The sequence below is a fragment of the Varanus komodoensis genome, unplaced genomic scaffold, assembly GCF_004798865.1.
Source record: "Varanus komodoensis strain SLA01 unplaced genomic scaffold, ASM479886v1 scaffold32, whole genome shotgun sequence".
In the NCBI taxonomy this organism is placed as follows: domain Eukaryota; kingdom Metazoa; phylum Chordata; class Lepidosauria; order Squamata; family Varanidae; genus Varanus; species Varanus komodoensis.
In genome coordinates, this window is record NW_025335798.1 from 3,552,268 (window position 1) to 3,564,832 (window position 12,565).

At 49.2% G+C, this 12,565-nt stretch overlaps 1 protein-coding gene across 1 annotated transcript in view; it reads right to left on the reverse strand.

The window, feature by feature from the left end:
* CTDSP1 (CTD small phosphatase 1) overlaps positions 1-12,565 on the reverse strand; it is a 38,812-nt gene that overhangs the window by 5,189 nt on the left and 21,058 nt on the right. Inside the window, exons 2-6 of the mRNA XM_044438107.1 lie at positions 9,275-9,423; positions 7,204-7,305; positions 4,983-5,039; positions 2,484-2,576; positions 964-1,149 (exon numbers count right to left, since the gene is read on the reverse strand). Of these exons, the coding sequence (XP_044294042.1) occupies positions 964-1,149; positions 2,484-2,576; positions 4,983-5,039; positions 7,204-7,305; positions 9,275-9,423 (587 nt within the window). The remainder of the gene's footprint in view (positions 1-963; positions 1,150-2,483; positions 2,577-4,982; positions 5,040-7,203; positions 7,306-9,274; positions 9,424-12,565) is intronic.

A 12,565-nucleotide genomic window follows, 5' to 3' on the forward strand; every position in this document is an offset into this window, starting at 1 on the left:
CAGCCTGAGCAATTCCTAGTAAGAGGTGGCAGAGCGGCAAGGGTGGACTTGTTGCCATCGTTTTCCCTTGCAGGTCCTCCTCTTTTCCATCTGATACTTACTACAGCCCTGTGGGATAAGTTACACCGAGAGTTCGCGACTGGCTCAAAGTCACCCAGCGGGCTTCATGGCCTTCTTGGGCACTAGAACGAGTCCCAGGCCAAAGAGTCTGACCACTATGCCGCACTGGTTCTCTCTGCCTACATGGCCACCGATTCGCTTGTTTCAGGAGATTAAGGGGTTTACGGCCCCCTTTGATACAAAGAGGCACTCCGTCGCAGAGGTGGATGTACTTGCTGGTCTAGGGAGTTTCTGCATATCAGCACCAAGTGAAAGCTCTCTCTTTAAACCTGTGGCCCTCCAGATGTTGGCAGACTACAACTCCCATCCTCACAGACCATGAGCCGTGCTGGAGTGGGAATGGCAGCATCTGGAGGCTGGGAACAGTGTTCCACTGACACTATACTAGAATGGTGGATTCAGACATGGATCTGTCCCAAAAACATACAAATGGGTAGGAGGAATCTTAATCTTACTTAGCCTGTTGTCCTTGTCGAGATACTTGCCTCCTGACTTGGGATCATATACCAGCTGCAGTGTTTGCTACAGGTAGGCAGCAGGAAGGGGGCAGGTAGCTACATCTTCCAAGATGCTCAGGGTGAGGTGACTTAGAGGGTTCTTCCCTAGCACAGCCCCCACCCTGGCTGCCCCCTCCAGGTTGGGCTCCCTTCTCTGCCTGTGCCAATGGAAAACTCTCTCTACTTGTCCTGTTCGCCACCATCACTTTTCACCACCAGAGCGAGCTTGGCAGAGTAAAGTGGAAAAAGTGAGCCTCCCAAACCAAAACCATCACCCCCTCACTCCCCCGCCCCTTCCTGACACTCTCCATCCCACAGAGGTGCCAGTTGTCCAGCTCCCACCTACAGCATTGTCAGGGTGGAAGACATAAGACGCAGGAGAGTTGTCCACAATGATGATGCGCGTCAGGTCGCGGCCCAGGCGACTGAGGTCCTTGACGTAGTTCCCACGGTGGAAGACGCATGACTCGCGGAAGAGGCGGGTGCGGAAGGCGCCCCACTTATCCAGCAGGTCAGCCACGGGATCTGCATACTTGGGGTGCGGGGAGAAAGAGGATGGAGTGAATGGGAAGGAGGCGGCTAGTACAAAGGGCCTCTTGAGACTGTTCTGATCTCCCTTCCTCCCTGCATGCGGAATTCCACTAGTTTCTCTTGTCTGAGCAGGTAAATGTGCCTCTGCCCAGGAATCCTGGGCCATTTCCCTTCCCCAGGCGGGAGGCCTTGCTCTGAGTTTGAGGTGGGCTGGAAGCTCTTCCTCTGTGCAAGTAAGCAGGGGGCCTTCTTTTAGTAAAACAGCAGAGACAGGCCTAGCCTTTTCCCAAGTGCTTTATGATGAGCAATCCACAAACTCAGCAGGATGTCTCTTCCTGATGGCAACATTCGGCTCTGCTCGCTATCAGCAAGTTAACACTTTCTCCTACCACGTACAGTAGGGAAGAGAGGGACACTGGGAGGCGAGATTTCTGGGTCTCACCAGAGCTCACAGTGGAGCAGAAGGCTCATTAGGTGAATGCACTGGTGTGCCCATGCCCCGGGCTCCAGCACTCTCAAGTCCCCCCCGGCTCCAACATGTCCTCCGTGTTGTTCCCTGTGCTCGGTTTCGTAAGGCCAAAGGAAGGCTCTGCGGGATCAGACCAGGGTTCCACCTAGTCCAGCCTTCTGTTACACAGTGGCCGGCCCCCAGTAAGCCCAACAGCTCGCCGGTCTATGTTGCCCCGCAACTGGCAGCCATACTGGCTCTGATGCTAGGGGCAGCATGTAGCCGACAGGACTAGTAGCCATGGATAGCCTTAACCTCAATGAATTTGCCTAATCTCCTTTTAAAGACTTCCAAATGGTGGTAATGAATTCCGTGCTTTAAACAGGCACGGTGTGAAGAAGTCCTTGCTTTTATCAGCCTGAATCTCCCGCCAGTGTGCTTCGTGGGATGCCCCGGCTCTCCCCAAGTGGAGCTCACTGTCCTGGTCAGGGAGGGGATTATTGATGTATTTATTTATTTAAAGTTTTTATATGCTGTCCCAATACTAAAAGTCTCTGGATGGCTTGCAAAAATCAAAAAAGCAAAAAGCAAAGCAACCAAATACAACACACAACACGATCCATCCGTTCAATGATGATAAAAACAAGGATAAAGCCAATTAACTGTTAAAATACTGGGAAAATACCAAAGGTCTTTGCCTGATTCTGAAAAGAAAAGAGCAACGGCACCAGGCAAACCTCCCTGGGGAGCATGGTCCACAGTTGAGGCGCCACTGCTGAAAAGGCACTTCTCCGAGTAGCTACCCTCCTAATTTCCTTCATTCGGAGAAGAGCCTCTGCCTGACAGGATGAAGTGGGAGGAGGAGGAGGGGTGGAGGAGAATCTCACCTTTGCCAGACTAGCAGTGAAGAGCACACACTCAAAGAGCTCACCCATCCGCCTTAGAAACTCATCCACGTGAGGTCGCTTCAGTACATACACCTGGGGGAGTGGATAGAAGAGCACAGGGTGGAATTGTAGGGCACACGGAGCTGCTCACTAGCCCATCTCCAACCTTTTTGGCCACAAAAAACTTGACCCCACAGTACCAAATTGTACAGTTACTCTTTTAAGCAGGTTTGAGAGGCGTAAGAGAAAAGTCCCTCTCCAAAACGGATAAGAAAAGCTGGGTGGCAGAACAACGGGCCTGACAAACATAGGGAGAAAGGAAGGCAGGCTGTATCAGAGCCGACTGTAAGTCCCTCTAGCCCAGAGGTGGGGAACTTGCAGCCCATGACTCTCCCCCTGCTCTGCCAGGGAGCAGCTCTCATCCTTTGCTTGTTATCTGATCCTTCCAGCCTCCACCAGGCACCGAAGCAGGGACCTTCTGTACACAGTGCAGTACAAGAAACTAAAACACAACAAAAAGTCAAATTCTGGTTCTTATCAAAGTGCAAATCATCTATGTATTTTCCAGAATTTATTCCAGTGGCACACTTGGTGGAAATTTGCACAGAATTAGAAGGTTTTGGGCAGGGTGGAAGGGAAGAAAGGAATGTGTTGTTTATGTGGGGGGGCATAAGGGGGAGAAATATATGTGTACATGCAGATCAAAACCAATGAAGGACAGATAGCTTGATATAATAACCAACTGAAGGACCTGTGATCTACCCCCATGCCTTCCGAGCACTTAGGAGAGGCAGCTTCTGCCTTACAGCAATCCCTTTACTTCTGATGTAATGTGTGTTACTCTGTTTTTAAATAAAAATATCAAGGCATTCTCATCTAAAATGGATCTGGAAAGAAGGTAGTGCAGCTGGGTAATTATTGGCCCTAGATTTAATGTTCTTATATGTGTGTCGCTTTAGATGGATGTGTGTATTGCTTCAGTTCTTCTCCTCCCCACAGCCCACTCTGCAGCTACCACCCCCTGCTTTATGGGTGCTTCTACATTACTTACATGCTGCAGCACCTCTGCCCAACTGGCCAACCTGCTTGCCAATCTTGTTTGTTTGACTGATTTATTTTTTTGCAAAGACAACGTGCCGTTTTACATTTTTGGTTCACTTAAATCCTAATTCCATTCTGGCTGCAGGAATCTAACAGCGTTTGCTTCTACTGCCTTGATTCTAAAGAGAGTCACTTGGGAATAAGCACCATTTTGTTGTAGATAATTGAGAAGATATTTTTCAAAGCAAAAATAATACCATGAGTTCCTGTAACTGCACACATGCCCAGTCAACCTGCCCAACTATGAAGAGTTATGAAAACTAGGAAGGAAGGAACGATGCTGCAACATCAGCCCTGGTGGGCCACAGATATGGATGGTGTTGCCTTCTGTTCTCTGGGTGGTCACACGAGAGCCTCATCTTTGGCTCTGGGGTCTAGCACTAGCTGCACCACTGCAGACAGGTAGGTTGTCATTGTCAACCAGGTTGTCATTATCCTGGCTGTAAGCATGATAAAAATCAGAAGCTCGCCACAGCCACAGCAGGAAGAACACAGGTCTGCAAAGGAGGATTCACCATGAATTTTAATAGTAGTTTTCTGTGGTGTCTGGAGAAAGCCAGCAAAAGGGACTGGGGGGACCAAGAACTATTACAGGCCAGAGCAATGTCTGTAAGGGATAGTTTAGGATTAGTGGCAGCAGCCTGGGTTGGGCTGGACTGAGACGCCTTTGCTGGCCTTTGGAGTCCAGCTAGCATCTCATGCAATCGCAAGAGGTACCTTGGAGACATGTCTCTTTCTATAACATCCCAGGTCCACTCAGCACATGGACAAAGTGTCCTCAGAGCATAGGACTGGGGCAAGGGGTTTTTTGGGAGAGGTCACAGCTCTGTGGCAGAGCACCTGCTGCGCATGCAGAAGGCTGCAGGCTTTGTCTCTAGTATCACCAAGCAGGCCTGGAGGAACCCCTGCCCAAAACCCCAGAGAACCACGATCCACCCGTGTTGACAATACTGGGCTAGGCAGACCAAGGGGAGACAAACAGGAGAAGTTGCGGCCCTTCCGTGGCTGGCGGATGCTCGCTTTCCTAGCAGTCCTGGTGGATGCTGCTGGCTGCCTCCAAGGCCAAGTAATCGAGAACAGGCTGACTGTGGTACCCACAGCCTATCCTGGATTACTTGAACCCAGCCACAGCCGACACAAGTGCGACGAGTTCCGGAGAGAGGAAGCAGGGAGGGAGTTCAGGTCTACCTTCCAGCACAGTCAACCCCTGGCTCAGATGGGTGGAGTTGTTCCTCCCATTCCCCAAAGTGCTCCTTTCAGGGGCTACTTTGGCCATTCAAGCTCAGTTGTGAAGTCTGGTTGCCCTTCCAGGACAGCACTGTTAATGCCACACAAGTTGGGCCACAGTCTGTTCCCCGTGACACCCTGCCCTCCCCATGAAAAAAGGCTCATCCATACCTGGTGCATGACCCCATCAATCTCCACTGGGATAATGAAGTCTGCATTGTTCACCGGCTGGAAAAAGGGAAAGGACACTGAGAATCAGGATGCTACATCCTACCACATCAGGTTACTTTGGCACCACTTTTCTGAAATAGGGATGCATACGTCTGGTGAAAGCCTAAAAGATTGCGGTGGGTGGGAACTGGAAAAATGTAGGAATTTATTTTTTCTGATGTTTTCTCCCCAGGATTTGGGGGGGGGGGGAATAAGCTCCCCCCACAAGGTTTCTGTTCATTTCCAGGTTTCTTCCTGGTTTCCCCCAAACATTTCCATTTCTATTCTGGAACAAGGTCAACTTCACAGTTCTGCCCCATTCACAGGTAAACCACCTTCCTCCTGCATTTTGCACTCTCTTAACTGCTTTTGCCTTCTTTGTGATAACTAGAAGCAGTGCACACACCTTTGGCCGTTTGAACTGAGCCTCGATCAGCTCTCATAGAGTTGTGCATTGCGCCTTGCCCTGCTGCTCTAAAAGGACCAATGGCAACTGGGCAACTGCAGCAGCTTAGATGGACTGCAAACTCTGTATAGCCATTTCTGTGCAGAGCAGAAGCAGAGCTTATTTTGCTAGGAAAATGGCAGGACGACTAGTGTAGCGTAGGAGGAAGGGTGAAGGCAAAAAGCAAAGCTAAACAAAAATTCCCCAGTTTTGCAACACATGATTAAGGAAAAGAAAGTTGCACAACCTGCTTAGATCATGGAAATAGATGGCTGAAATAAACAATTACTTAAAATGTTATGCAATTCAGGCAGGCTAAGGGAGCTGCATGGTCTTCCTATGGAATGGCAAATTCTATAGCCAGCTCCAGCCCAGGAGGGACCAAAGAGTGGATTAGTTAGGGGGTGATGTGGTCTATGTCTCTAAACACCATTCCCAAATTTGAAAGGTGCATGAGGGTTAGTCATTAACGGGGTGGAGCTGGGAGTGGAAGGTTCTGGATTTCCACTCTGATTAAGACATTACATTTCTGCATCAACTCCTTAACCTGAGTTTTCTGGGCAACAAACAATTCTACCTGAGAAAGGAAAGGACTAAAATAGGAATTTCTCTCAGATATTACACAATTGCATTCTGCGAGATACTCAGTAGTCACAGAAGCAGGATAGTTGCTGCTTAGTTTCCAACAAACTGCATGCCAAGGTTAGCCCAGCAATAGGGTAGCCTGAAAATGCCCCCAGCCCCAATTGCCTGACAAGACCCGAACGTCTGGCAACACCCACAGCCGACTCCATTGGGCTCTATGTATGCATGTGCGTTTTGATTGCTCTGTGTCACCCGTCAGTTGCCCAAATCCTATCAGGCTCTTAAGATGAGTGGGTGGAAAAATTTTAGATGAGAGGAAGATGGGCCTTCATTTCTCCAGCAACTAAGCTGGCCTCTCCCGTGTGAGCCCCTCTCTCCTGCACTTCCTGATCCATCCACAGTCTCCCTTCTCAGGCCAAAAGTCTTGCTTGCAACAGCAAGAGTTTAGAGGAAGAAGAGGAGCGAGGTGAAGCAGTAGAAAGCAGAACCCAGGGCAGAACAGCCTCTATGGAGCAGCACATGGTTGTAGAGGCAGCGACCTGGCAACCCCTTTGGAGTTCTTAAAGGCCACTTCCCAGCAACCTCAGACAGCATGGCCAAGAATTAGGGATGATGGGGGCTGTATTCTAACAAAATCTGGAGGGATCTAGCTTGCAGAAGGTTGAAATAGTGAAAAGGCAGTAGCAGATACATTCTCTTAGAAATACATTTTGTACCAATGTATTAATATGAGTTGAATCCAGATTGCATCATGCTTAGAGCAGAGCCATTTAAATCAATGGGGTAAGTGAGTCATGACAAACTGCAGTCCCATTGACTGCAATGGGTCTACTCCAAGTATGACTAAATCTGGATCAACCCATTTATCTGTCTGTCCATTCTCTCTCTCTCTCTCTCTCTCTCTCTCTCTCTCTCTCTCTCTCTCTTTCACACACACACACACACACACACACACACACTCACTTCCCTCTACCTGCCTCTGGTGAACTCCGGACATTTCCCAATTCTCATACCAACGGACTGCCTGACATGAGAATCAACAAAGGTCCAGAGCTCACGTGAGCCAGAGAGTGCAAGCTCTGTGTGCATGTAAGCACACGTGTGTACACAGATGAGCTGCGTGTGCATGCTTTTGTTTGGGAAAGGACTGACCTTAAAGGAACTATGTACCAACGTCTCATCCAGGTCGATGACCACACAGATTTTATTGGCATCCTGAGGCTTGATTTCTGGAAGCAAGCACTTGACAGTCGCCTGCAGGGAAACACACACACACACAAGATGAAGCATTGAAAGGGACTGCAGGACAGAGGCAGGTTGTGAGAGGAAAAGCAGGTGCAGAATCAAGCCTGTGATGCAACTAGCATCAGGTTGTGGTGTGTGTTTTTGAAAACATGGGGACACTTCTGCTGTCAACATGCATGGCTTCCTGGCCACTGGCTCTTGCCAGCATGTACAGATGAAGTGGATGTGTGCTCCTTTTTCAGTCTTTGCTGCCTCCAAAGTCCCAAATCAGCATTAAGAGAGGCTGTGCCTAGCATCGAAGCTTTGGTCACGAGCGCTCGAGGGAACAGCAACTAGGAAGCAAGGTTGCACCACCCTGGAGGGACGAGGGGTTGGAGGATCTTTTCCCATTCCACAGGCCCCATCCTATGAACCTGCAGCTGCAAGTTCTGCTTTGGGGGAAGGGGAGCAGCTGGGTGGGGTGGATCACACTCTAACATGGGCTGAGGTGGAAGAGGCAAACAAAAAACAAAGCCAGGCATTTGCAGTTGCATGACTGGGCACTAGATGGCACTAGTGGTGAGGATCAGGCAGCTCGAAAATCCACCCGACTTTCTCTTCTGGTTGGAAAGAAACCGGCAGCTCATCGGCCCAGTGGGATTAAAGACGCTACTGAGCTCCTTGACCTGACCAGCGTCCCAACCTCAGCAGCAGCCTCTGGTATTTGCACTTCACTTGAGTCTTTCATTTTACAAAGGGATGAAAAAGGACGGCTACTTATTAATTGTTGTTTAATGACTGCTCTATTGTTGGTTGTTGTATTATTGTTCTTACTGTTTTGATGGTTTTTGCAACAATTGTCGATTTGTTGATTATGTTGCAAGCTGCCCAGTGAGACTTATGGCTAAGAGGGTGGCATAAAAATTGAATTAAAGAATGAATAAATAAACACATATTTCAGAATCTGTAGGGATCAAGATATAAACCCTGGAGAATGCCAGGACCAGGGAAGGGCCCAAACAAGGATCTGCATGTTGGCTTGATGAGTTGGGGGTCTGCGGGGGGGGGGGGGAGTAAGTAAAAAAAAATGGTTTAGAAACCATTGGCCTCAGATTTAATCACCCTTTCCTGTTTTGTACACCTTAACAGAAATACAGCTTAGGATGCTCACCCTGTCCCACAGTGTACCTTCAAATGCATGAAGGAACACAGGTATTTTATGCTAAGAATTGTCACCTGGACACTGGAGACAGGCTTTTCTTCTCCCTTTGCAGCAAGAGACAAGGCAGTCACAGCTCTTCTGGTCTGTTTCCTCCCCCGTCCTGTCCACTGCCTGCTTCCTTACCTGTGGCACACCTGAGGTTCTTCTGGACACAGCAGGTGAGGGAAGGGGACACATTACAGGGCCAGCAGGTGGGTGGAAGTGGGCTGGCTGGACTGTGCCTGCCTCATCTCCTGCTGCATAGGGGAATTTTAACCACCTCTCCCGGGTGCCTGGGTTGCATGGAGGAAATCCCATCAGTGAGGAATGCGAGCGCCCACGCTACAAACACAAGAGGGCAATTCATGGGCTGCGAAGGGGTAACTAATACATATTCAATGAACTGGAATATGTACTCCAAGTCTCTCCGGCTTCTTGTGAGGCACACAGGGCTTCATGCCACATGACTGAGCCCATTAAGGCTTGTAAGCATTCTCTACTCGGCAGCCTGGTGTGAACAATTTTGGCACTGACAAGATTCGCATCCCATCAAGGGGCTCAGGAATGTGGCCTGGAATAGAAAGTGCCACACAAACAATTGGATGGGGAGAAACCCTTCTGTTAAATTGAGGGTTCCCATCCTTACCAGCGACCCAGCCTCCTCTCAGCTCCTTCAGCTGGGTCCCAGGCAGGCAGGCAGGCAGGCAGGCAGGCAGGCAGGCAGGCAGGCAGGCAGGCAGCCAGCCAGCCAGCCAGCCAGCCAGCCAGCCAGCCAGCCAGCCAGCCAGCAGGGCTTACCTTGGTCACCGAACCGTTTTCCTCCACCAGCAGTGGGGCATTGTTGTTGACTGGGATAGGCTCTGAGTTGTCATGGCACAGGCAGCAAAAGAGGGACTGGAAGATGCTGCGGTTCCTGGGCTTCTTGGAAGGTGATGTGTTTTGAGCACCTGCGGAAGGGTGGGGGGAAAGCACAGAGAACAGAGTCGAGTGGAAATGAAGAGCTCTCCTACAAATTCTGTTTCCACACTAGCACCAGCAGCACGTCAGTTGCAAAGAGGTTTTCTTGGAGCCCCTCCTCCCAGGCAAGTGAAGCAAGGCACTGTTACTCCCATGCATTTCCTTGGCTCTCCTCTGCAAGGGCCACACGTGCTCCTTCCCTTGGCCCTTTCCACGGTCTGGATGTGCCCCTTTCCAAATACAGTAGAGGCAAGGGATGTAACAAGCCACCCTCCTGCCTCAGCCTCTCAACAGGCAGCACCTGACATGAAAGCTGCTTGGCTCAAGGTAGCCTGTTTTTCCTTTGTCTTCACCCAGGCATGATTTTAAAGGTGCGTGCCTGCAGCATATTACACGTACTCATCCAAACAGACTGATGCCTGAAACAAATGGGTCTCCCACACATGCATGAGAAGGGCCATGTGACATCGAACCCTCTTGGCTGTGGCTCCTGCCATGAGGCACACAGTCCAAAGCACCACGTTTCTGCTGAAAAGAATGGCAAGGGGGAAATCATAGCCACAATGCATAAGTTGACACATAATACACTTGTGGTGTTCAATCTCTTTTAGCCTGAGGGCCAAAGTCAACTTAGGAGACACTCCTGGGGGACGTATTCCAGTGGGTGGGGCCAGAGGCAAAGGGGAAGGGCCCAAACACCCGCCTGTTTTAACTTAGCATTGCCAGTAGTTAAGCCTTAAGACACATTCCCACCTTTGAGAAAGTGGGGCACATACATGGTGAGAAGCAATGGCCAACACCAAGGAAAGGAGATGGCCCGGGGACTTGAGTCGTAAGATCCCTACAATATTGCTTTATATAATCCATTTCTACCTAACATTATAGATGTAACTCCAGACTGATTTCAGCATGTATGCACAACCTATTGTTTTTAATCAGGCTATTTCTTTAACATTGTGCATTAAGCACAAAATTACAAATATATAGGAGATTATATGTGTACCATAGTCAGACAGACAGAAGCACTTCATCATCCACTTGATAGATGTTGAAATGAGCCCCCCACGAAAGCATGCCACAGCACTGCCAGCCAAGTACTTAACTCTGGGTGCTCCACAAAGTTATCATGGCTGATAGAAATTGATAGAGCCACTCTCCAAGTGGGAGCAAGGTGGGACCAGGACATCCTAACATGATAGTTCAACTACTCTGGCTAGACAGAGGTGAAGAGAAAGCTATCAAGACAGGAATGGGGTGGGTTGTGCCCTGGATAAAAAGGTCAGTTTGGGGGGAGTGGGGAGAAAGGGGAAATTCCCAGCCCAGTAGGCCTTTGTGTGTGCCTGCAGGTGTAGCTGGGAGGAGGACCAAGATACAGTGTCAAGTGACCCAATGCCATTGCTGGTGGAAGGGAGCCAGAAGGGTAAGTGGGTGTAATGGGGTGTGATGGAGACACAAACAGGACAATGGAGGATCTTGTGGGTGAGCTTGGAGGCAGGAGGGAAACAAAGTTAATATATGCCCTCCTGCCCCCTAAGATCCCTAAGGGCAGAGGCCCTTCTCTGGGAACCCTCCATAAAGGATATTAGGAGGGTGAGTGCTCGAAGGAGGGCTTTCTCTGCGGTGGCGCCCCACCTATGGAATGCGCTCCCCAGAGAGGTCCGCCTGGTGCCGTTCTTATTTGTTTTTCAGCGCCAGGCCAAGACCTTTTTATTTAAATGCTATTTTAACTGTTAATGGTTTATTTGTTGATTTTAAATTGACCAGGCTGTGTCCACTATTTTATTTTATGTATTTTAATTATTTGATGATGATGATTATTTTGTATTTTATGTGGGATTTTATGATTGTAAGCTGCCCCGAGGCTCATGCGGTGGGGCGGCATATAAGTTGTTTAAATAAATGAACAAACAAATGGTTCCCACCGTAGTTAGCAAAATGTGTCTTCCAGTTTCAAAATATTAGTTCATAATTTCTCACGACCTGATCTTTCTCAGAACAATACAAGCCTGGCATTTGTCTATTATAGTTACCCCACTCCCACAACCTGTTTTGAGACAGGTGAAAAATATAGCACAGGCACCACCCCCTCTTTCTTTTGTCACAGGTATGCTCCAAGCACCAGGAGAACTGGAGGCTTAAAAAGAAAAAGAGAAACCATGCACCACCTCCAGGGCTCTGGATTAACTTCACTTTCTCATGTAATCCGTTTGCTGTGAGCAGCTCCTCTGTTCCCTAATCCGGCCCCAGATAATGTGATTCTGGCTGCTCTGGGTCACAGATGCCAAGGAAGGAGGGGCTGTGAATGAGCAACAGGAGAAGCCAGCAAGCGGAAGGCGAAGTGGGACAAGGAGCTGGCAGCTCCATCACCCTCAGCGCTTCTGGTCTAAAGCCACAAACAAGCCCTGTGCAAAGCCCAGCTCCACTGATATCTGCTATGCCTGCCTGCTATTATGCTAGGCTCATTTCCCACTACTCTGCTAGCCCTGGTTTGAGGGGGCAGCTAGATTTTGTTTGCACAGGCAGCAGCTGGAGAGAAACATCACTAGTTCAAGAAGGGATGGGGAGGACGCAAAAATAGGCTGTGGGAACTAACTTTGGGTAAATGGAAACACTTTTATCCAGCCCTTTCCTGGCTATCCCACTCTAAGCTGCACTATTTTACAGTGCAGTCCTTGATATGCCAGCTCATTGAGTTCAATGAGTTATTCCCAAGTAAAAGAAGGACTGCAGCCTTCCTCTCCTAAGAAATGTGAACAGAAAAAATGGATATGCGAGGATAGCAAAAATATGAGGGAGGGGGGAACCACATCTTCCCCCAAATTATTTCCAGGGGCTTTTGAAAAATTTGGGAGGAAATGGTCTGTTTCTGACTGTTTCTGGGGTTTTCCCTGCCCCTCATCTTTCTCTCTCCATTCTCTTCCTGCTGTACCATTCCACCCCTACTTTCAGCAGCCAACCCCATTCTGAAGGCAACTTTGGGGTTTCACCTAACAGCACGAAGCATCAGAACCTCCCTGCTAGAGAAGGTCGAAGGTTCCTCTCACAGCAGCCAAGGAAATAAACTTTGGAAGTTCCCAAACTGGGCTTTCCCCTGACTCCCGATACAGTGCCTTCAACGCTGAGGTTTCACCT